Genomic DNA, 26,554 nt, shown 5'->3' with positions numbered 1-26,554 from the left:
TGAAAATCATTACGAAGGTTCCCTGAGTTGTAGGTCGGCTTCGAGACCCGAAATTCCCCCAAAGGAAATATCACGTTTCCTTTACATGAAAGTTTTTAGGCATAAAAACTTTCATTTCACAGGCCTATGAAACTGCGATACGATAGATTCAGTTTTAGGAGAAGGATAAAGAGTTTGTCGAACTAACCAGTATCAAATGACAGATGCTGTTTTAGGATGGCACATTGCCACTAAGGTAAGAACTATATTTTAATATTGGACTTATTTGCATATAAAGTTAGTGAGAAGTAATTTACTCCAAGAACTAAAGTTCTTGGAGTAAATGAAGCTAAGGTTTTTGGAAGACTGCGCAATATTCGTGTCAAAGTATTTTGCGCGTGTGGTTGAGATGGAGATTGAGGCCAGTGTTTTTAATAACAATGAATTTGTCTGGTTGACCAAGGAGATCTAGAAACTTGAATTATTTGAGCGTGCATGAATTTTGTCCATTTAGGCAAAATCTATAAGGAGGTAGAATGAGGTACTATCATGAGCAAAACTATGGATGGGATGAGGTTAACGAGACGGAAATTCATTAATGAGAGAAGTAGGTGAAGGAACAGAATTCTGAGATAGGTCAATGAAGCCAGAAAAAAAATCATCCATAAAATCAGCCACACTAGTTTCTTCGTATCTTTTCGTGGTCAAGGTCTCCAGAGATAAGGAAATGCGATATGTATTCAGAATGGCGGAATTCTTATTAGTAAATGCTAACTGGCAGATTTCTAGGTGGTGAAAAATGGACTTGATATTTTTATTATTTCACAGAGCACTTTAAGTGTGAGAAATTTGTAGATTATCATTAAAAAAAAAAAGAAGAAGAAGCAAATAGCTTTTCAGTGTATGTTGTTAGGAGGAGGGTATCAACCAAGTATGAAGCGTACAGACAATATTTTATGTGACTTCCACCTGCGAAAGGTTGTAAACCTATAGGAAACCCTGCTCTAAAGACCAAACGTGGAACTTCAAGCAATTTCAGGCATCCAACAAGAAGGGCGGGGGGGGGGAAATCAGTGGAATTCATCTCTCACCTAATGATAATTCCAAACATCGATGTCTGTGCGGGATTCAGACCTGCAGTCTGTTGGACAGCGGATACGCCAAACCATTCGGATAATCATGTTGGCATATATGATGGATATTACAGAGCAAGTTTTGGTCAGTTAGGAGAGAATATCATTCGGATTCGAAACTATTCTGATATCTCTTCCCTTCCCCCTCAAAGATGATGCCATTTATTTTAACCAATATCCATGTGGGAAGGTACGGGATATTAAGATTACTGTGTGCGCATGTGCAAGTGATATTAGGATACGCATATACAATATTGATTCATATTATCTAGAGGGGGGCAATCGACAAAGTATCGTTGCACATAATTGCGACAAGTCCTCAAAAATCTTGGAATTTTTTATCCTCTTGGAACCTCTGATGAACTTGCTAGTCTAAGTAGTTAAGGGAAGCTTGAGAATAAAATTAACGAACTGCACTGCGGAATAAAATCAGTACATAAATTTGTGAAGCGACACAAAAGCGCCATCTTTCGCCATTATAAATAATAATACCAAAATAAATTCTTTTCAAACATACTTTTTATTAAAAAAAATATTTTTGTCCTATAATAAATAAAAAAAAGTCTTTCAGAAAAGATCACAACAGCAACTCTATAACGATAATGGTTCTAGCTGCCATTTCCGCACGGACCTTTCTAAACCGATAGTAATTTAATACGTATAATGAAGTGGAATATTTAAGCGTCATTTGCTCGATAGTAAAGTTATTATCTTAATGCTAAAGTGCATTCCCCTGGAAATTATTTGTAATTCATAACATTACGTTCGACTAGTTTTTCTGTCAATAAAAGGTACGATGTTTAATTCCGGTTACTCCATCATCATCTAACGCATACAAATGGCTACGTAAGTTGAATTTTTTCGAGAACGTACAAGATGCACAAGTCCTACTTATAACACAGTTAAGCAGCTTTACTTAACAAAGTTAAGTAAAAATATATCGATTCTTTAACTCAACTCACAATTTTGCAAAGTCGACCAAAAGTTCACACAACTTTATACAATAATTCTGGTTAGGACGAAGAATACGAGAGGGCGCTATGTGTGTGTGCTCATAGTATGTGAATTTTCAATGCATGCAAACTAGAAATTGCAACTTGATCTTTCAACAAAGACGTCAATGGCTACCAACAGATAAAGGTGTATGCCCCTTAATCCCCTAAAGGGAATAAAAAGATAGAGGATTATTTATTTAGAAGTTAGCACAAAGATAATTTGTGCGACGTATCCAGATACAGTGTTCGGAACATCCTCTGTCCTAACAGTTTATTTTTGCGTAATTATATATTTTTAATTAGTATCTTTCGTAATTCGAATTTAAATTCACATACGTATGTTCCTGAACGCACATACTATTTGTTGCTTTCTTATGCAATTCTGACAATATGAACTGAAATATCTATTTTTGCATTCTTCAAGGTGCTACATAAAACCATTTCTGAACATGAAAGAAATTTGATAAAATAAGGTAAAACAACACAAATCAGACAGAATTAGATATCATTGTGAATATCTGATTTCTATTTATCCACATTTGTATCAGGAAAAAAAAATAGCATTTTTTTTTTCTATATTCAGCAGGTAGTAGTCTTTTGTTGTTGTTTACTCAATACAGATAGCTTTTCATATGAAAAAAAAAAACATACTGCATTTTTTGTTCCTCTAATGAACGATTATTTAAAAAAAAATCGCCGGGTGCTGAACACAACTCACCTATCCAGGAGCCTTTTGGAAAACCCGAAGTCTGTAATTTTGAGATGACCATCCCTGTCCAGTAGTAGGTTCTCTGGCTTTAAGTCACGATAAACGATGGACTGTTTGTGGAGATACTCCAGAGCAAGGACTATCTCTCCACTATAGAACGACGCCGTAGTAGTCCCGAACCGCCCTGCATTTCGTAGATAGGTAAATAGCTCTCCGCCACAAGCGAAGTCGAATAGCATGTACAAGTAAGTTTCATCATGATTGGTCCACATTCTACATGAAAAAAAAAAAAAAAATGATATTACACACACCACCTACAAGATCACAAGTAACTTTCATCCGAGGCTATATTATATTAAAAAAAATTTATGAAGTATAAAATAGAAATTTCAATATATTTCTTTATTTTTAATATAGTACGATTTATTTATTATGATAATAATTAAAAAAATAGCCATCAAGTTTTGCTATCTTAATATCTTTTTTTTGGGAGGGCGGATTAAGATATTGGTTTACAATGCAAAGAAGTGTACAATGACAACAAGGATAGTTATATAGCAACATAACCTATGCAAGACGCAAGTCATGCTGCGAACGTTACGTTTGCCAGCGGCTTTCTCGTATTGCTTTCAGGTTACTGTTAGAAACATTGAGGTGTGAAGCATATTACAAAGTTAGGTCAGACTTCACGCGTCCCCAAAATCGATCACTGGTTCCTATTAAGAGTTCCAGTAGCCGACTAACTTCAATAGATTCTTCTTTAAAATGGTGTGATACCTTTTTGAGGAAAATGTTAAGGCTTTGAAGCTATAATGCAATACATGATGTGCGTTAGCCAGTCGCTACAATCTTCCACCTTACCCCCAAACTGAAGCAAGGTTCACTGGTGAATTTTAGACTCCTGGATATTCCTGTAAAGTGTTGCTTTTTTTCGGTGACCACGAAAGACTGTGTAGTTTGAAGGCCTCATAAGCTACAAATATTCGGATCTTCAGGCATTGAAGCGATATGAAAGGAAATTCCATAGGTATCAACAGGATCTATATTAAACTTGGTTTCTCTGTATCCAGATAGTTTTAAAATTTCTCTTTTAGGATAACTATTACGGATTAATCGATATCTAGTTTTTCCTTATTGTCTCTTAAGTTGTAACATGGAGTATCAATGATGCTATATCTGTATAACGTGTTGTAGATGTTCAACATGAATTCAGCCAAGAATCGGTATGGGTGGCTTACGATAGAAGTCTAGAAATATCTCCTTATTGTCTGTTAACATTTTTAAAATGTTCTAATCAATAACTTATCATTTTTAATTGCATTGCTAATTTTATTTTTAGAATGCAAGTCAGGGAAATAAAGAAAATTATTTAAATCTAGTTCAATGTCTTCAGACGATGAAAAGGCCGTCCAGATAATTCCATTAAATAGGCTTATTTTGGAGATATACGATGTTTTAAGAGAATCTGGCGCCTCTTCGCTTGAGTCGTATGCTCTTGGTAGGCGCCTCTGATTGACTTCTTACGACGTTAAGTTGTTCATCTGATCTTGTCATAATTTAGATCTCAGTTGTTCTAATAAACGCATAGAAAACATACTGGCAACACGAGACACTTGCCTTTTCATAGTTCACATTATTATTGACGTAATGTATTAACAGTGCTAAGTTTCCTAGTTGGACGTTTTTCAGATGTTCGTGAGCGGAAAGATACTGTCTGAAAAATGTCATTATTAAAAAAAATAAATATACATTTATAGTTGCATTTAAATATAAACCATATAGAATAATATAAGATAAGATGAAATATATAAATACAGATATCTGTGAAAAATAAATCCGTATCTTCAGTTTGTCTTTTATGATAAGCAAAAAACCAAAGTTGGCTTCAGATTTTAAGAGAAACTGAGAAACGAAATTTATATCCATCATAAATTGCAAACAAAGTTCGGATTTCATAGGATGCAACGGAATTATATTGGGATAAGCAAATGGAAAGCAGTTTCACGTTCAAGGCATTCAATGTTTATGTAACTTATCACATTTAGGAGTCAGCTAGCAGTGCAACTGAGGAGTTAGATGAAATGGATTATAAAAGGATGCATTTCTTAACATAAGACAATGAAGTAATGAACGCTAATATTTTCCAGTTATTTTCACTCCTGATATTGAGCTAGAACGATTATTAGCAATGGTTCAACTGGTTATGTCTGGCTCGGTTCTTTCGGTTCAAGATAGAGACTCTGAATTTAAATAAAGATATTAAGTATGATATTTAAATATAGATTTTAAATATGATATTTAAATATAGATACCAAAGCGACACGCATTGTGTAAGCGACGACACCCTCACCACGAAATGTAAGGCACTAAATTAGGCACTCACCTTACCTATTAATGATGCAAGAATCAAGGGGAAAAAAACTGGGAGACAAAATTGGTGACTGTTTATTGAGCCGGTATATTTCAAGAGTAAACTGCGGATATTAAATTTATCCCAACACCAAAACCTACTTTAAAAATTACTTCGTAGAACAGCATTCTTTCCTCTTATCTTCAAGGCTAAGGAAAAAGAATCAAGTCAGCGTAAAGTTAGATACGCTCTTTAGTTCGTAGTACGTTTTACGAATGCTTCCTGGATACTTGCCGTGAGTTTTCTTTAGCGTCCACGTCATGAAACACGAGTGTTTTGTCTTTCTCGACGTGGTTCTTTCCCAAGCTAAGACTAATGGCATATTCTTCAAGTCAGCGCAATCAATCAGAAATGACGTCAAGTTAGCCGTTGTCTGCTGCCCCCATCAGAGCACTTTCAGAGCGTGAAGATAAAGATGTCAGACACGTTTAATTTATTGTATACACATGGCGCTCTGAGCATATCCGAATCGCGACCATGTAAGTGGCATCCATCGTCATCACTTGAGATACACTGACCAGAGCAGAAGGGAGGAATTGTGCACGACACTCTACACCTCTTATTATGTGTGCACTGACATCCGTTTTCCAGTTCGTCCACCTTCCTGCATGAACGAGGGCTTTCATGCTTGATCATTATTACTCTCATTTCAAGTATTCTATTTTGTCGATATTATTAATGTTATCATCACGTATTTTCAGAACATATGAACTGAAACTGCGCAAGTGAGGAACAAATAAATATATAACGTATGTAATTGTTAATTGGTATAAATCCACCTCTCTCTCGATGAGTAACTCCAGGAGAGTTGATGTAATAATATCTTTCTAGCCTTCTAAAAAAGTTTTCAGAGTTTTAGAAAAGAGGTGACGTCAGACTATACACTTCCATTTTCCGGACGAAATTTATTCTGGTTTTGTATGAAAATAAAGGAACTGAACCCCTGATAGAACATTTTGAACAGTTTCTGAAATTATAAAAACCGAGCCATATATTTTGAACATCCTAGACACGACGAGATCTGAAGCATCCGAAAATCAGCGGTGCTTCAGTATAGTTTTATATAATAACTAGGGGGCTCCTCCCCCTGACGCCAACTCCCCCCCCGTGTTCCGGACGGGTAGGCCTGTTCTCCTTGAATAATGATGACTCGAATTTTGAAGACTCGACACTGAGGGTAGCCTCTGAGTTTCAAAACGTTTCAAATAACTTGACAAAAACGTTACAGCCTACATCCGTTTCAAGCCGACGTCGCATCCGTTTGCAATTTCAGCTTATCATTTTATAGTATGGAGTAGATGGACAGGATCTAAGTTCTCTTTGAACTTGAACACAGCATCGGATTCTCGCTGATTTTCCACGCTGTTTGATCTCGTGAATATGAGAAAAGTGGAATAAGTTTTAGTTACAAAAGAACGGTGCGTTTATCAGTTCCTAACTTACATTGGAAAGAGAATTTTTAACCTCAGTATTTTATTAAAATCAGGTCCCATCGTTAAAATATATACTGCACGAAGACCTACTTTATCTTCATAATGGTTTCTGACTGGGAAAAAATTCTGCAGACTTAATATCTATTCATTATGTTAAAAAACTAGCTTCGAAAATATCGGTTGCATAGTATTTGAAAATAAATATACGAATCTCACCTTTAACAAAGAAAAGAATATCTAATTTTAAACATACGAAAAAAATGTTCTTCCTTTTCCACATATGCGTGGGGTGTATACTTTGGCGTGCACTTCACGTTCAGCATTTCCATATTGGCGCAGTGACAAATGGAATGTGGTAGCATGAATTGATGGTGCTGTGACTATTAAGTAAGCAATACTATTTACGTAACGTGGCTCTGTGTAAAATAACGGCTTAACCTGCTCTATATACACCAAATATTTTACGTGTGTTCAAGAACAGTTGGCCGAATTTGAGATAAGGGAAAACGCGAGTCAGAATGACAAGCAAAAAGGTTTTCACCACCAATGAAAAAATGGAGGTTAATTTATTATTGGTTAATAGAGCAATGGTATTCTACATAATTGGGTTGTTTTGCAATCACAGCACAAAGAAATTTAGGCAATGGGGGGGGGGTCAGTGCATTGTGTATGTGTTTAGCTGTCTGTTTTTCTAGCCGGTTTTTGGAATGAAAAACCGGAGTTTTCGAAGAAGAAGAAGAAAACCCCTTCCCCTCGATATCAGACAAACTAACTATTCAGTTAAAACTCTTATAAAAAGGTTAAATGATTCGAAATCATGCTACTGGAAAAGAATCACTAAACACTGGTGGTGTTTTCGAAATGCTGTTGTCATCGTTGGCGAACGAGACAGCGATATGTGCAAGTGCACAATCCTAATTTAGAATATATCGTTGTTTTAGCTCCTGAATGATAGCTTATATTCGCAATCGTTGCTAACATCTCTGACCAGCTAGAGAACAAATTCGGAGGCAAGGGAGTTTACTTTCTTCAAAATGAACAGATGTAATATTTAAGGCGCGATATGATGTGTTACGTTAACGAATTCCTCCCACGGTGAGTATTTGACTCCATGGAGGTTTTATTATTATTATTTTCTTGTGGTCAATACGAATGACAGTTTACTGACCAACGTATTCAATAAAAAAGTTAAGAGAAATGAAACTGAAGTAGAAAAAACAGTTGAAAATAAAAATTTCAGACAATTTACTGATTAGGATGACAGCATTATATATCACTAAAGATGGTGCATTAAAAGTCCGAGAGTAGTGAATGAACTTCAGATTGACAGTGTGCTGCAAGATCTCTATGAAGGAAAGTAAGACAGTGAGATGTACTTAGGGAGACAGACGTTAATTTCGTACACGAAAAGCTGAATCAATAAATAACTGCTTTATTGGTTGATACTATAATTTTATATTATAATAGGTTATAATGAATTGCAGATGTGTATTCCTCCTTTTCTATAACGCTTAGTCTCACTCCCCCCCCCCCCCCCCCAAAGGTGTCGAAAATGTCTTGTAATGCACATTTTGTTTATCCTCTTCCAAGATATTCATACGAAGAGAAAAAAAAAAAAAAAAAAAACTGCACGCACATATTCATTATATTCGTGAATATTCAAACCGAAGTATGGAATCTTAAATTAGTATCAAAGCTAAATTAAAAGTTACAAAAAAGTCGATATTAATGAAGCGCAAATCGCTTTTGATTTGCGTCCAGGAATAATTTATTTATTTTTATCGCCCTTTTTTTTTTTTTTTTTTAGATGGCCATTTCTGTTGATTACCGATGATTTCAATTAATTTTTGTGTGATGAATTAATAAAAAAATAATTTCATAAATGTTGGGACATGGAAAATCATACAAAACTACACGAAAGTAACACGCAGTAAACAAAGGTTGGCAGAAGGAAACAACTACGGACTTGATTAACTTGTGTGGAAGTGAGGGTGGAGATACGACTGCATAAGTAAGTGATATCGCTCTCTGATAATGAGGAGGTAGTACAGTTAGTATTGGATATTCTGAGATATAATGCTAATATTGCATTATTAGGAAATCGCGTGTTCAAGTTTTTTTTTTTTTTCCTCTCCCTCGTGAGTATTTGCAATTTGTATCATCATACTTACTCAGTTCACACAGATTAATTCATTTATTTTACCTATAAAGACAGACATTGATGCAGAATGAATAAAACCATTTACGAAAAAAAAATCAAACTACAGATATATCTCCTTATAAATAGCCACGCAGACCCAATATCGATTTGATTTGTGTAATTGCAAAGAGCATACAAACTGAGTAAGTCTTAAATTGTGAGAAGCGAAGTATTCACTATTCCATGTTCTGAAATTTAAAGCAACTGTGCTCTAATTTTTAATTTTAATTTTTATTTTAAATATTCTTATCAGATAATTATTAAAATTTAAATAATAAAGAAGCTTTGAATAGCTTTCCGGTGTTATTGGCGATAACGTGGCGACCTGTTCTATCAAAAAAATTATTTATATGAAATTAATCAAACTTCAATTTTGCATAACAGATGGCGCCATAGTAGGCTTTCTCGATTATAATGTTGGCAGATTATTATTATCAGGTTAGTATTAAGTAATTAAATAAGTACTTACAAGTCGATGATAAATGGATGTTTCACCTGCTTTAGTATAGACTTTTCGTTTTTCACGTGATCAACTTGTTTCAGTCTGATGACGTCAGCGATTTCCAAAATTTTCATCGCATAATACGCTCCATCCGTTCTGTCCCGACACAAAACGACCCTGCCAAATGTTCCGGTTCCTAAAATAAGTCAAACAGAAATAAAAAAAATTCATTTTTTTTTATCATATGAATGATCATAGCTTAAAAATTAGGAATGTCACCCTCATGGCCCCGAAGAAATGAAATTCGGTCAATACATTACGTGCACGAATTCCATACACAAAGTGAATGATCAGTTTCGGGTTTCAACTATCTAAAACAACTGTCGGATTCGAATGTTACGGTTGGGAGACCCGGAGGTGGCCAACAGAAACCTGCAGGGCGTCAACCTGAAGCCATATCGGTGTCTACGTGCGTAAAGTGTCTTAACTACTAATAAGCCACTTTACCGCTTAACTACCCACGGAAAACCGATACAGGCCAATTACAACCACTAAAAATGCAAACCATCAGCTCCACATGACTGCCCTATAAAGTAGAATTAGTGAAGAAACTGCTGTCTGTAAGAAGATTACCTAATAGCAGTACAGTAAGTTCTTTTACCTTATAAGAAGATGATCTAAAAAAAAAAAAAAATGTTTGAAATAGGAAGTTTACTAAAATGTTGACAGCCGTCTTAAATTGATGTGCAGATCGTAACGGGATTAATGAAGAAATTGACAGCGGGAAGATTGACATAATTCTTATGATTTCTTAAGTTGTAGAGCTGAGTGTCACACAACCTTACGTGTCTATTATAAAATAAGAAGATAAAAGAGTGGTAAATTTTAGCCAAAATTTTGTAGAATATTAGTAATAACCATATAACAGTAAATACATGTTATCATGTTGACTGTCATTAGGATTCAAGTCAATTCCATCTAATTAATTTTCAGTTTAGTTTACATTTGTTTCCATTAACTGATTTAGAGCCATTCAAAAGAATCTTAATGCCTTAAACACGAAAAAGACAAGTACTTACAACAAAAGACAGAAGCAATCTTATATGGTAGTGATCCGAAATAATCATAATGATCTTAAATATAAATCAAAACAGTGAACATTGAAAGAAACTACTATAGAACATTTGTTCCTACTTATGGATCGAAATAACTGAAAAGTTGTTCAAAAATCTCCGTACCAATGAAGGAATTGAATAAAAAAAAAAAAAAAAAAAAGTTTTTCATTCAAAAATCAAAATGTTCTCTTCGAAATGTGTGATGGTCAAGAAGGCAAAAACTTGTAATAAGAAGAGCACGGAAGAGGAGAACACCGTTTCTGCCAGCCAGCAAGTTGACTAACCCTGGGAACCAATGTTATATTCAAACATATAACAACTACTAACAATTAGTTAAGTTTATAGTGAATATTTCCGCAATCTCCACACAACAAGGCGAATTTTAAGTTTCTGTGAATCATTCGTATAATAAAAGAATCTTTTCCACCATAAGAGAATCTACTTCATCTTTGTTGTGCACTTAGCACTACAAAGATACACTGTATTAACTGTCAGAAGAAATTAAAGAACACAGACATAAAATTTTAAATGGTAGAGATGACGGAAGTGAAAATAAGGATAAGAACCGATAAATATTTCTAGGGGAGAGGAAGGAGAAGACATGCTTTCATTTTTGCATATTAAAATCAGCTTATTTGGTACTATATTTTTCGAAATAGTCGTCTTGTGATATTTCTGATTTTATTGATATGCGTGTTTACCTTGAAATCTATTTATTTAAATAAAGAGGCTAGCTATCCTTCAAATGTTTTCATTAAAAAAACGATCTCTGATGAACCGCCGGTTGCCAACCTCTGTTCTAGCCTTGCGAAGTTCATGCGTCAATGTAAAAGTGTTATCAGCTAATTCCAAGAACTCAGCTTAGTCATAACGAATGGCTGCATATCAAGGCCAAAGCGGTAGCCGATATCAATGAATTTTGCTTTTATCTCTCGCTCCAACTTTTCTCTGAATAATACATCAACATAGTTCAGGTTATTTTTAAATCCAGTTATTCTAGTACATTTTCTGATAGACGAGGAAATCCTGTGACACACACACAATAGTGAAAACAGTTTATAGCGGTTAATCGATTATGAGTTCCACTGATCTGAATTAAGTTACGAGCACTAGAATTTCTTAGAAATTGCTTATCCAGTCTTGGACAGAGGAGGGAAGAGTGTGGAGAGGAATTAGCATTTTGGTAGTTCTGAAGATGCAACCTGTTACGGCTGCATTGAGTTTGTTCATTCGATTTTGGAGTATTTCGTTTCTTTTCAGTTGTTTTGAAATTACTTAGCCTCAATACTTGAGAAAAGAGCTAAGTGATGAACTTACACTGTCTAATATTTGCCTTTTTTTTTGAAATAAAGGAAAGCTTGTATAACCTTGGTCAGCACATAATTTCTGGTACCATAATGCTAAGCTACAAGAAGAAAGATCGTTATAGGTTCGATTCCAATCACTGACCAGAGGAACTTTTTATATATAAATCAAAATACAACATCGCTATTTCACTTTACAGTTTTAAGAGTTGCAGCTGTGCATTTATTGCAGATAGTAGGCAATTTCTTCATATTTTAAATTGAAAATTACGACATATTCATCGAATACTGACCAATTCATTCAGAAAATTCAACCGAAACAGTGCAGTGAAAGAAAAAAATAGTAATAATTTAAGAATAAACTGATTTCATTTGTTATACACTGATAATTGGTATCTAATACCTCAATTTGTTTCGTTCAAATTTTATAATAAACAAGAAAATAATTTCATGTTATTTCTATAAACGCCACTTTCTTCTTTCCAGGTGAGGTTGTCGAATGCTATTTTCATCCAGAATGACTCTTGATACAAAGAGAGCCTGCTCTCTTTCTACAGAGAATCAATAGGTAGAACACAGACAAGAGAAGGAGGTACCGTTAATAAATCATGTATACGATTATGTGTTGTAAAGATAGTGTAAAAGTGATATTAAATTGGTTATAACGAGTATTCTTCCTCCCTTCACCCTCCATATTCCCAAATTGACTGCAAAATCAGACTTAACATGAAGGCCATGATCCAACCAAAATCTCAAGTTTTACCTAAAAAATCGGTGTCCTCCAGATCACGTGTTGATTCAGAAGCGATTAGAAATGAATCGCATACCGTTTCCGAAATACTTTTCTTAGTCTACCTTTCGTAAATAAAATAAGCTTATTAAATCATTACACTGCGTCTTCTGCCTCTCAAACAGCCTTTGAACTCAGACATTGTCTTGAGAAATATCATGCCAACATAAGCCATCATCGGAATCTTATTTCATATCAGGAAAAACAGTATGTTGAGTCATTGTAAAGGTCAATGAAGGCTAATTTTTAAAGCATTTCCTGGAATCAGCATCTGAAATGCATTAAACTAAGAAGTAGACAAAGCATCCAAAAACACAGAAAAGTAGTACAGAGCGAGCCATGAAACGATAACTCACTAATTCTCACATAAAGCAAGTTAAATTTATGATAAATTAGTATAAGGATTAGAAGGTAGGTTAAGATCTTTTATAAGGAACAGAGAAGCAATCACTTTGTTTAGTTTGAACAATAACAAAAATAACATTAATGCCACTGTCGAATGTGTTTTTCAAAAGATGTCATAGAAAAGTGCCGCGATTGGGTGTTGTCGAATTTAATTCTCTTATTAATCCGTGCTGACTGTAGGGTGATCTTTAGGGCATAACTATATACGCAAAGCTTCGTTTCATTTTAAAAAATTGTGAACATGCCTCTAAAGTGACGACGCAGTTTCGTAAGTGAAGGACGTGAGTTTGATTCCTCCACAGAGGGACATTTTGTGAAAGCTTTCCAGCTAAATTCCAGATTTCCAGTCTCATACGAAGAATGCAAGCTTTTTTTTTTGCGGGATAGAAAAAAAAACTTTTGTTCTTATAAAAAAAAGAAATGTGAATCAGAGATAGTACACCGCTGACAATGTTCACCTTATATCTTTAGGTGTTTGGGAGTAATCTAAATTACCAATTAGGACCACTCTCAAAAAAAGTATACGACTATACGATTCAGTATTCCAGATAATTTACGTTAGTTCTTGATGCGAATAATTTTAACTCGCTTTTAAAAAAAAAAATTAAATATCTTCTCTCTATATCCTCAAAACATTTTATGCAATATTTATGATTAAAACTAAAAGAAAATATTTGAATCTGTGGCTCGTCTCCTGTCAGAAGAGGAGAAACTTAACAGTGGGTTAGAACATTAAATACGTCGCTTGTTATTAAAAAGTAATGTTGCCGGTAAAAAACTTGCAATACACAAGCATGTAATAGAAGAAGCAGTAACATCAGTAACTTTAGGATAGAGTATACTGATGGTGATAAAAATATAATTTTCATCAGTATTTTCAACTCTATTAAAACTTATGGTAACAAATGATGCGGAATTCCTCCCACCCCAGGGAAATGTACTTCGGCTCACTGATATACATGTATCACTTTTTATGCACTTTTCAAACTTGAAATAACATGTAGATTGCTAAAGATTTTTTTCTGTCTAAAATACCTTTAATGCATTCTTTTATTATTATTAAGAGAGACCTCAGGGAGTCAGGGACTCATGCACCACTCTATGAGAGAAATATCTAGCCCCCCCCCTTCTTAGCGCATTCATTCTCAGCTTCCAAGGATGCCCTCTCGTCCTTTCCCCACACTCCATAAATTCAAAAATTCCATCAACTGAAATCCTGTATGACCCTTTCAGAAGTTTGTAGGTCTCAATCATATCACCCCTCTTTCTCCTGTTTGCTAGTGTCTGCAGTCTACAAATTATTAATATTCATTTTTTTCAGAACTGAAAGAAGATGGTGCGATGTAAAAATGAGGATTAAGACAAGGATGCACGTTATGAAAGAAAGTGGCATGAAACTGGAGATATCAAACTTAGCTCTCCGCAGATGATATTTTACTCCTGCACACATCTAGTGCAAGTATCCCAGATTCTCTGACTTCAGCTGCATTCTCGATAGAGAACCTACAGAACAAGTAAGGTATTTCAGCTATTCTGGCAAATTGAGTCGAAAAAAAAATAATAAGCAAAACTGGAATAGTAGGTAGCCAGCTGAATCACTTTACATGGAATACGAGAGAGATTAGCCAAAACACTAAACTAGCTATAAAAGACAGTGTCCAAAACTTGTTTTAAGTTATACACCCGAGAGTTGTGTTAGAAATAAAACACTTGATCAAAGAATGGGAACCTCTGATATGAGGGTTTTCAGAGAAAGATTACTGGAGTGAACCGATGACATCAATGGGAATCATATTAAAATGAAGATATTAGAAACTTGAAATTGCTATTATTCAAGAATGGATGAGCAGAGCTAATCTAAGGTGGTATTGGCCACTTGAATCGAATGGTTGAGAAAAGATTAGAAACTCAGGTGTTTGATACCAACATGACAGGAGAAACATCCAGAGAAAGAACCAAGGTTTAGATGGAGTGATTTAGAAGGAAATGTTATATACGACAATATTAGAGTGCTAACATGTAATTGACTTGTCAGCACTCCTAATATGGAGGAAAACTGTTAATAGGCGATTAGTCGTAATGTCAACTTATTCTTGTAGTGCTGTCATAGTAGCCTGAACACCTCTTGAGTACGGTATGGCGCATGCGAGTACTGAACTTCGACATCCCCCTTCAGTACACGCGGTATGACTGCATGCATATTAATAGCAGAGCACGTGCAGAGTCTACGTAATTACATTTATCTGCGGCAATGGCGTTGACGTTTGGAAGAATAAACGTTTGTTGTTGAGCATTATTTTCTTTAATACGGAGTTGGGAGAGCAAATGGTCCAAGCCTAGGAAATGTTCGCCGTTTCCGTAAGCCTGCCCCAAGCAAGAGTGTCATCATGGTCTTAATCAAGTCTCCCTGACGTACAGGGAGTATTCTTCCGATGCAAAGTGCATTCAGGAAGACCTACAGAAAATCCTTAAGGAGCGGGATGCCTTTTCATAGGTTATTCAGGTGGTCAGCAGCAACGGATTACGCTACACTAGCCAGTGTCTATGAAGATCCGTTCTTCTTCCATAATGTCTGGTTCTCGGGAGAAGAGTATTTCCATCTAAGCGGTCATGTAAACAGACGAACCTACAAGTTTCTCGAGACCTGAATATGTCTAAGAGAAACCTCTTCACAGCGAGGTCACTGCATGATGTGCGGCTTAAGGCCATGGCATAATTAGGCCCAACTTCATTGAAGAGGCAGTGTAACCGTGACCTTGAGTGGCGAATGCTAAATTGAGAATGTATTGTTCCGTTCAGCCAGGAAGGAGCAACCTGTTATACATCACGTGGTTTCTAGGGCCTTATTAGAACACTTCCCTGGGTCTCATTTCGAGGTTCATAGAATTCCCGTACCCTTCACCTTCCCCCCTGATCTCACATCACATGATGCCTTCGTTTGGGGTATGCTGAAGGAATGGGTATTCCACCAAGACCCGCATTCAATCCTTGATAAACTAAGGGATAAAATTGCACGATATATCCAGCAGATGTCCCAACCCTTTCTTCTCCAAGATGACAGAGAACCTTCGCGTGCGCTATGAAACCAGTCTTGAAAGACAAGGCGCCCATTTCGAGCACCTAATCTACCGCCGTTAATGCTTCATTCGACCAAGATTACACCGACAGTTGTGGATGTACACATCATCATGTGTAAACATATTTCTTTGTTTACATTTGAAACATGTTTTTGTTAATAAACCTGTTTATTACATAACAGGTATCGTTGTAATTACCTAGTACTGAATTTATTTTCGTCATACTGTATCAGGAAATTCACGATGACATTCTTTTCAAATGGATTGCAGATTTTTGAGAAATACTGAAGAAAGAAATATTCCGTATTGGAGAATATACCTGTGTGGTGAAGTGGAAATAGCGACAGACGGCCTTCGATAATTGCAAGACCGAGGTTCAAGACAAGTTACAGATAAATCTATTTCAATAGATCTCTAATAAAAAGCTGTTATGGGGGGGGATTAGGAAGATTTAGGATTGGTTTTCATTACTCCAGGTCAACTAAAGCCAATATATTATTAACTGGGCATTTTCGTCGGCCGGTTTGTTACGGGGAAAGAACTGTCTTCATATGAAACCGTTAGAAAATTTCATTGCTAAGGTCTTTCTTTGTGCTATTGGATTCCTCCTCTCTCCACATCTTTAGGAAAACAAACTCTCTTGATAAACAGATGCATAGATATTCGAATATAATATATTGGCGCCTCATGTGATTCCAATACGGGGAAAATTCTTTACTCAAGAACTATAAATGTTTTAGTGAAGTTACTGGGATTTGAATAAAATGAGCCAATCTCGTTATTTTTGTCGACTGGAGAACAGTACGCAAGATAAACTAAGTATTCGGCTGTAAATATTCTTGAAATCGTATTCATTAAACGGTGGATGAAGAAGACTGATGTCGAAGTTATGAGATCTGGAGTCAGTGAACGAATGTCATTGATGTATAAAAGAAAGAGTGGGCGAAAGAACACAACAACCTTGAAGTTCATCACTGGCAGAGGAAGTAAGAAAGGTCATCCGCCTTCACACGCATTGAACAACAGGAGGAAACGTGATATTCAATTGAAGGAAGACATTATGATGGGAGCAGCTTTCCTGAAGGTCTTCACACCAAATCTCACGAAATGTCAGATGTCAAGCGCAATAACCGATTCGGTTTCACTGATGAACTTTGCATAGATCTTGTCAAACGTGAATGACATAAGCAGGATCCAATATTTGCGATCGCTAGTAAGATAGGAGGCTTCTCCTTCCAGATAATTTTAATGAATTGCTCCATTATTTTGCGGCGGGATATCAGCAAGAGAGTAACTCTTACTCCGCATATTTTAGTGGAAAAGAACAATGTAAATAGGGAACACAAAAATGATGATCATACAAGTTCTCATTTAGTTAGTCTGGAGATTGAGGATATTAATTGAATCGAGCGGACAGATCTCAACCCAATAGAAAATGTATATCATTTCTGGGAAAATTCCCATGTTAGCCTGCTTCAGTTTAGGAGTGCCCCTGTTTAAATGTCAGAGGAAAAGCCGCAACACCCAGAAAAAGGTATGTGTAAATTTCTATTTCTTATGCTACATATACTTTTTGGTAAATTTACACCTACAATGTCCTAAGAATCCATGAGTAAATAGCCAATGACATTTAAACAGGGGCACTCCTAAACTGAAGCAGGTTAAATAGCCGTAATTATAATAACCAATAGAAAATGTTTGTGATGCAACAGGGAGACGTACTGCTGCTCAAAATTCCAGTACGGAAAATAAACAAGGCCTTATCCTTGTTCCTAAGGAGGAATGGCCCAGTTTGCCTCAAGAACTTCTCTATTACTTGGTGCTAAGCATGTACGAAGTTGTGAGCGCTGCATCGCAGTTCGGGGTGGACATATTCCATACTGAAATATCTCTCCGCATAGTTTTCTGTAAGCACTGTGCATTAATTCATTAAATACGTTCTTAGGCAATTTGTAGGTTTTCCAAAAACGTATTGCAATTTAATTTGTTCGAAATTTATAAACACATTTTTTGTGCAATATAATTTATTAGTATGCTGGCAATAAATTGATGTTATATTTAGACATTCATTTGTTGCTGTAGTTATGAAAAATTTTTCATATACAAGTAAAAATGTACTTCGCCCTTAGCTTTTGAGCACTAATGTATTTTTGTTTATACCCTAGACGATAATGCATTTTCTTCAAGGTCCACTGAAATCTGAACTTACATGCTATTTTACATATTTATTTTTTGGTTTACCTTTGGTAATCGAAAAGTTGTTTGATAGCTAAGGCATTATCTAGACAGATATGTTGCGATTTGATTATTTATGTATTTTATTATAAAACTGGTATATTTATTAATCTTGCGTAAGTGGTTTTCACAAAAGAATGCTGGTATTTTCCCACTCCCCTCTCCCGTGCGGCGAACAAGTTCAAATGCGAATTCCATGTAAACTCATACCTTCAACTTGCAGCTAATCTCTTGATTAGCTGCAAGTTAGCGGCTAGCAGCTAATCTCTTGATTAGCTGCTAGCCGCCTCACTAAAGTGCATTTTAGTGAGGCGGCTGTTTTTTTTTTTCTTGATGAGTTCATTCTGTCCTTTATAGGGACCTTAAAAAATAAGCTAGCGAGTGTCGGTTTTACGAAGTGACCAAAAAATTAACCCTTCTTACCAACACTCAATGTTAGCGATGTTAAGAGTTGCCTTCTCTGTCACGCTGCTTCCCGATACACTAATAGTTAGGGTTAAAAGAATTGAGTGAATTAATTTATACAAGACATGCTGAATTTTTTGTCGAGTCCAGCATGAAGCCATATAAAATAAATACGTTCTGCAAACACCCAAATAATATCATGAGAATAACTATTAAAATATTGGGCATAAATCAGTATAAAATAAAATTAAAATTTTCAAGTTACACTAAAGTGTCTTAAACTTCAACATTAGGAACTTCTATGAGACGTTATTGAATAACTTCATTCACAGCCAACCCTATACAATTATTGATGAGTGGAATTAACGCAAAAAATACAATATGTCCCGCTATTCTTTGACATAAAAACAGTAAAACTGCTTATGGAATAATAAATAAAATGAGATTCCTAAACTGATTTCAAATCTGTCGATGTAATGGAAGCATAATGATTCGATTTTTCTTCAGTTGTTTATGTAATCAAATATCTTAATGTAAGTATTCTGAGGAATCTGAATTAACTTCTTTGCACTGCATTTCATGGCCGGTAGAATGCATTCTTTTCGAAATTGGAAATACATAAAATGATAGACGCTTACGAATGGGAACAGCAAAGTCAATAAATAAACAGAAATGAACAGTCAATAAATAAATGTTGAGCTGGAAAGTGGGAAATTGCGAATGCTATGTTGTGATCAAGTCGCAATGGAAACTCTCTGTAGACGCTGCATATGAGTTAAAGAGTGAAGTAAATTGGTGAGGGGTGGTTCGTTGATCAAGCTACTTGTCTTCTGTAATGAGTCGATTTTTAGAAAGATCTTAAAGCACCAAATCCAAATGCGAGGGCAATATTCAGTGACTGATGAACTCTTTCTGAATTAGCGGTTGTCCAGAAATAAAGTTGCACCTGGAGAGAAAAGAAAATTGGATGCTGAAGAGAAGCTACCTGGGGTAGGTTTATGCCAAGAAAGAGCAGGGGAGAGCTCTCCCAAGGAAATCTCGCTTGAGTATACGCAGACAAGAAAATATTTCAATAAGGAAGGAGAGTTGAATTTGGAACAATATTTCAACGATTACACGAACTGCGTGGTGTCTATGTAACTTTGTGATAACGCTTCGGCTTCCATGAAGCTAGACAGCCAAAAGAAAATCCAGTTACGGTTTCGAGATTATATCGTCAACTAGAGGAATTTTTTCTGGTTTCTTTGTTACTGTTTTTAGCTAAGTCGATCATCGGTGCTGACAACTATAGAATTAAAACCATTTCAGACAGTAATACCAGTTAGAGTTTACGAACGGGATAGTCATTCCTTAAGTCGTCGAGAACATATCCTGAACTTCTAGGGGTAGAGGCGAACTAACTACCGATTTTCAAAAAGTTAGGGTCGAAAGAGTTTCGCATACTCATTACGAGAATAAAACAAGAAACTTGAAGGATTCATTTTTGTAATTATTTCTTCTGCACTTTAGAGAAGATAATTCAAGCAAGGATATGAGTATATCAATCATTAAGCCATCTCACCTGTATAATGCGAGTGTCTATGTGAAATAATTTAATAAATTAGCATCCAGTTATCATATGAACCGATCCGAGAAGCGACATTCACACAGTGCTTAAGATCTTGTTGCTAGAGTCGTGAGAATTGTACGGTATTCTGCCAGGCAGATAATGTGTGGGTGATCGTTGAAGCAAATGCTAAAGAACTGTCTAGCATTTACCGAGACAGGAAAAGAGAAAAGATTGGCGTTATTAAAATATCAGAGGTGAATGATTTCGCCATCTATTAGAAAATCAAACTATACAAACTTTAAATTGAGATTTAAAAGGAACCAAATCACGACGGTGAGATTGAGTGGTGGTATTAGGAGTGTAATATTTAAACAAGAAGATCAAAAACAGGCGACTGTATGTGGGTCACTAGTTGATACGACATATGAAAAGGAACATATGCACAAAAGACCCCCCCCCCCCCTCTGAGGTATAAGTAGTAGAAAAATGAGATTGAAGAGGCTCATAGTTGAATCTCTGTTAGAAGTATGTGTGGTTTGGTAGAATGGAAATGGCCATCATTAATTTCATGACTATGAAAGCGTGTATTTAGATTTGTATTTATCATAAATATACAGCCAAAAAATTGTATTGCTTTTTATTAGTGCTTTAGGTTCACTTGCCTGGCAGCTGTTTCATATTGTTGGTTCTCAAAGACCAGGCAGAAATGTTTAGAGGGAAAAAACCATATATTCAAACCACAGACTGGATTTAATGAATATTTAATACCGTAAAGAATAAATATATAATATCCTTCATAATGTTTGGCGTATATTTGTTTAATAAATTTCAAAGACTGGAGAGGTTTGCCATTTTCCGCGTCTTTTTTTTTCTTTGATTTTTTTTCATTAATGATTGAAGTAAATTCAAATTAAGAGGGACATACAGATGAGACGATGTATTCTATTCAAGTCCTAAGTAAGGAGAATTTCTTTCATTTCATATCCAAGGGTTGTGTTCGGCGCACATTGCTATCCGGTACTGTTCCTTTCAGAATCCTCCTAACACGTTGTGCTATGTAGATATAATGGCAAATTTTTTTGACACTTCATTCTCCTATGTATCCAAAACAGTGTATTGGAAGGATCGATGAAGCACAAACTTCCCCACGTGGTGATGTCTAGTACGTACCATTGAGGCTGATTTTTCCCTCTGAGGAGGGAGGATGACACAGTTCCACCTCTACTTCAGAATATCATTCTCCAGTTGATCGGTTTAGCGCCTATTGAGGAGAGGGAGAGAGAGAGAGAGAGATAAATCAAGGGCTATTAACTGTTCTACCAATATGAAGAGATTTCTCCTGCAGCTGGACTTGAAACACAGCATCTGCCAGATTGTGGGGAATTGAACATCAGTTTCACAAGCATTTTAAGTGTTCAAGATTCAACTTAATTCGGCATTGCAAATACTGTATTTTTATCTTGGTTCTCTCATTAAGGATATCCATATTCACACATTTAGGTCAAAAGTAATTGTCAGAGTAAACATTACGAAAGAGCTCAGACGTGTCAAGTTTTACTCCTGATCAGGACTTATAAATTATAACATAGTAAATGTTTATTTTTTTACAGCAAAAGAAACTATCAAAACTGGAATCAATTCAAATCTAATTCGCTTTTCAGAGGTCCTGTCTTCAGTAGCAATATACTTGAACTGACAACAAGAACAATCAAACTGGAAACCTGTGCGTGTCTAATAGGAATGCGACCCGAGATCTAAATTACTTAAATTACAGAGAAGGCCTGCTAATCAGAGCGTGTGATATAATAGGACCAGTTTGAGTTCATGTCGTTTATATGGTTGTAACGAGACCTAAAAAGAAAACATCTAAGAGCTACAATAGTGCCCGAGAACTTTTCTATTTGCAGCAGAAATGATGCGATGCCATATAATTAAAGTCATGTCTTCAGGATCCACGGCCATTCGAAAGAGGTTAAAATATTTTTTTTAAAAGATGTCATCCCTGACCCGTAAAGAACACTACAGGGAATTAAAGCAAACTGTTTTACCAAAAAAGCAGATGAAAGGTAAAGACCTTGTTTAAACTTCAATTACTGCACACTGAAGATTGCTTTTCGATCGAATTCTCATCGTATTTTAGGATGAAATCACAAGGAACCGAAATAACCGATAATGAAATAATTTCTGAGATGCATTAGAATTATAACGGATATGAAGTATGGGTCTATTCTTTAATGGAAATGAATCATAAAAACCTGGCCAATGATTAATAAGAATTCCTGATGCACAGAGGGAAAAGAAAAAAGAAAATGAACACTTCCTGAGAAGACATGATAAATTAATCACGGGCAAATAAATGTCCAAAACGCAACGAGATTCTTATTTACTAGACACTACAAGTGGGCGATATATTGTCAGGCAAATAATGCCGAAATATATTGGACAAGGGAGGGGAATGACTTCAATTATTTACAGAGTAATAGACTGCAAACAGTTTTATCGACTGCACGAAGCCTGTCGACGATGATGCCATTATTTTAATTCTGAAATCGATCGACATGTATGAGTAAGAATTAACAGTTATCTTTACTTGAATGTGAGATAACATGCGATGTAGGTCTCAGTTTATTCAAGATGATTAAATCATCATAGATACTTTCAGCCTCAAGGGGAAACTTTTTTTTACCTGCTCAGCCAAAACAGCACATAGTAATCCAAAACTCATGATAAAATGGCCTGAAAGCCAGCCAAACGATGGTTGAAACTGTTGGTTGCAGAACTAACTAAGGCTAATGAACCATGTATTATGCCTGCCTTTAAATCTTGTACTATTTCGTATGCTAGTGGGGGAGGCGTGGAGAATTCAGTCCCTTACAAAGATCTAACTTAAAAATGAGGAAAAAGAAATGACTTGGTTAAAAAGAAAACGGCCTGATTTAAAAAAAAATAGACAAAAGAAACATAAATCGATAGCTAAAATTCCAGCAGTACACTGGTGCATCGGTGAAACAAACATTTTAACATACACCCAGAAAGCAATTAATGGGTGGAGTTCAAGGGAATGTGGAGGCCAATAAGTCCATAACCAATCTCCGATCATGTAGTTTCTCATTAAGGAAGACGATCGCTTAACACTGGCAACGAAAAGCCGTAGATCCTTGTAGCAGACATTTGCTGTCAAGGTCTTCGAGTTTAAAGTGGTAACTCTGGATTATGTCCAAGTACGATAATCTTTTTTTATCTTCAGATTTCGTCATAGCTAGAGAGAAAAAGTTTGATTAGTTATTTTTGATTTTGTTTTTGCAAAGTTGTCAATTTTATTTCATTCTAAAAAGCGATTATAGGCAAAGAAAGCTTGTTCAAAAAAGATTAAGTCTATTTTGAAAACAAACAAGTTGAAATTCTTCATGTAGTATAGAATGGAGAGCGTGTCATTTCAATAATACCACTTCGTCCTCTTCTGTTAATGAATCAGAGTAACATTTCGCAAGCCCAATTAACCATTCAGTTGAAGCCGAAAGAATTCAGAATTAATATTTATGCAGATACGATCTGTTGTTGCACGTATCCTGACTTGCAACTCCAGAAAAAAAGTGGAAAGGCAAAAACTCTCTCTCTCTCTCAATGACTGGTAATAGGTTTTTTTTAAAAAAATTTAAAAAAATGAATTTCTCAATTACAAAGTTAGGGCTGGGACTGATTCGAAGTAAGCAAAAAATGGAGTTAAGCTAGAGAGAGCGTGTTATATCATGCGTTTTCCATTCCAGCCATTTGTTCTTCCCACTGAGCACTCTACTCAGGCGCAGCAAACAAAGACAAATGATTGAGGAAGTGATAGCGAAATGAAATCAAATCTTGTTTTAAAATGTTAAATAATCGAAAACATTTTTTTCGAAGTCTAGTTCTCTGTTTCCTTCATGCAATAATCAGCAATCTGGTTAACTGAATGCAAATTAACTCTGCAATTTCTTATCCAGTCAGGCTTACGTAGCCTTTACATGAATGGCATTGCACACAGGCCGGTATTACGTATTAAATCGACTTCCATTTGAAGAGAAAAAAAATACAATTTCAATATCTTCGACTTATCCGGAAAAACTCTAGGAAAAAAACAAAACAACATTTTAATCAGTAAAATTACTTCCAGCAGGAATTCGACTGAGTTAAACCCACTCTTAGGCTTCGCTAAATGTTTGGAGATTAAAATATATTGAATTCCAATACGATTTTGGAACATTACTTAAGCATTGGGTAAAAAGAACTAGGTTCGAATCCCGTTTACGATGCAAAAAACATTTATCAGAGCTTTTCAACTGAAGGAGAGTTAGCCGGTCTCACACTAAACTGTCTTGGTTTTCCCTCCCGGTAATCAGTTTATCTACCACCCATCTCCCCAAAAAAACTCAAACCGGCCAGAACACACGCACTTTACAATTATACAGCCAATGCAGATAGAATTATCAGCTCTATCATAAGTAGTATCAGGTTTCTAGGAAGCCAATTTACTTGGCTGTGACGGGCCATTCAGCCTGATGACAAAGGAATAATGGCAAAAACTCTTATTTTATTAAAGTATAAGCATCAATATATGCTTAAATTAGATTATTTAAGCATATATTTCGCAGTACAGTGTTATGTTAAGAAGGCTTTTTTTCTCGGATTATTATTATTATAAGAAATAAAAAAGTACATTATTCAGGTAATTAATATTTTATTGTGCTTAAATATAATATATCTTAAGCTAAAATCACTAAGATTCGTGCATTACATCAGTCTATTAAAATTAATAAGGATAACTGATAAAATAAAATAAAACAGTGCATTTTCATATACACCCTTTGTCCAAAAAGAAACCGAACTTTTCGAAAATAGAAGAAACTAGTAGCGCCACCTGTTGTAGCTTTTTGTTGTCGAAGGCGGCAACCTTCATTAATGTTGCGTCAACTGTTCATGACATTTGTTTAATTAAAAGCCAAGTTATAGTGCCAAGAGTGAAAGTGTGTTTTGACGAACGGTCGGTCGTCACGATATTCATGCCGTACGCGACGAATTCTCACTATCAATTGCTTCAAAACTTCGAGATAAAACTCTCCATTGACCATTTGGCCAGGCGGAACGAATTCTTTGTGGATAATGCCCTTGGAATCGTAGAAACAAATCAGCATTGTCTTTACTTTTGACTTCTCCAAGCGACTTTTTTTTCGGATGCCCCTCTTCTGGTGGTCTCTACTTGCACTCTGGCTCTTTGTTTCGGGCTCATGCTCAAAACACCACGTTTCATCACCAGTAACGATCGTTTCAAGGAAGTCTGAGTCCTTACGAGCGGTTTTAATGCGGTCCTTGCAGTGTTCAATTCGATACATTTTTTGGTCGTCGGTCAACTTGTGGGAAACAAATCGCGAATTCAATTTACGAAGGCCCAAACTCTCGGTGAAAATGTTGTGCACAGTTGATTTTCGAATCCAATTCATCTTCAATCAATCTCACGGACGATTTCGGGTTTGCTTTGAAGAAATCGCGCACTTTTTGGATGTTAACTTCGCTCAGTCCAGTTTTTAGACGGACCGGCTTTTCGTCATTCTCAAGCGTCTCACGACCACTTGGAAATCGCTTAAACCACTCGTAAACTTCTTGAGTACGGGATAAGCATTCATCACCGTATGCTTTTTGAAGCATTTCGGTAAAACGTTTAGCAAGTTTAACACAAAAGTCAATCGCAGCTCTGTTTGAAACTCATTTTCCAACCGTTCGTCGAAACATACTGTCGCTCTTAGCACTATAACTCGGCTGTTAATGAAACATATGTCATAAACAGTTGAAACAACACTAATGAATAGTGCCGCTTTCGACAACAAATAGATACAACAGGTGGCTCCACTAGTTTCTTCTATTTTCGAAAAGTTCGGTTTCTTTTTGGACATGGAGGTGTAGATATCCGAATTCATTTCTGTTCAAAATCTAATCGAATAGGAAACTTAAATTTATTCGAATAGCTGGTTTCAAAATCAGAAAATACTTTAAAGTTGACGTATACATTTTGAGAGATGGATAAAATTAAAATTATTTGGTGTCAACAAGCTCTTTTCATTCATCCAGACTTATGTTAATTTTCCAATTTTTATCTCAGCAACACCTTCAGTGTAAGTAAAAAAAAAAGAAATGGAGAGTAATGTCGAAAGAAATATCAGAAACTAGGAATTAAGAAAACACGAAAAGTCTACGAAATACAATGCTTTATATTTACAACGGTAGCACAGAAGATGACACAACAGGTGAATACAATTTGACATGTTCTCCTTTCTTATCAGAGTGTAATGCGAATATGTCCATCACCTCAGGCTCATAGATTTTGTTTTATTATTATCATTAAGAA

The 26,554-nt window shown here is 35.7% G+C and overlaps 1 protein-coding gene across 3 annotated transcripts in view; it reads right to left on the bottom strand.

Annotated features, from left to right (window-relative positions):
- The window catches only part of Pka-C3 (Protein kinase, cAMP-dependent, catalytic subunit 3), a 167,606-nt gene that overhangs the window by 21,565 nt on the left and 119,487 nt on the right, over nucleotides 1-26,554 (bottom strand). For all 3 annotated transcript variants that reach the window (XM_090411889.1, XM_090411888.1, XM_090411887.1), the window contains 2 exons: nucleotides 9,329-9,497; nucleotides 2,826-3,089 (listed from right to left, as the gene is read on the bottom strand). In XM_090411889.1, the coding sequence (XP_090268015.1) occupies nucleotides 2,826-3,089; nucleotides 9,329-9,435 (371 nt within the window). In that variant the 5' untranslated portion in view covers nucleotides 9,436-9,497. The remainder of the gene's footprint in view (nucleotides 1-2,825; nucleotides 3,090-9,328; nucleotides 9,498-26,554) is intronic.

Source organism: Typopeltis vanoorti, chromosome 22, assembly GCF_054136105.1.
Source record: "Typopeltis vanoorti isolate ZY-2024b chromosome 22, IOZ_Tvanoo_1.0, whole genome shotgun sequence".
NCBI classification, from domain to species: Eukaryota; Metazoa; Arthropoda; class Arachnida; order Uropygi; family Thelyphonidae; genus Typopeltis; species Typopeltis vanoorti.
This window is presented reverse-complemented; position numbering and strand designations above follow the sequence as displayed.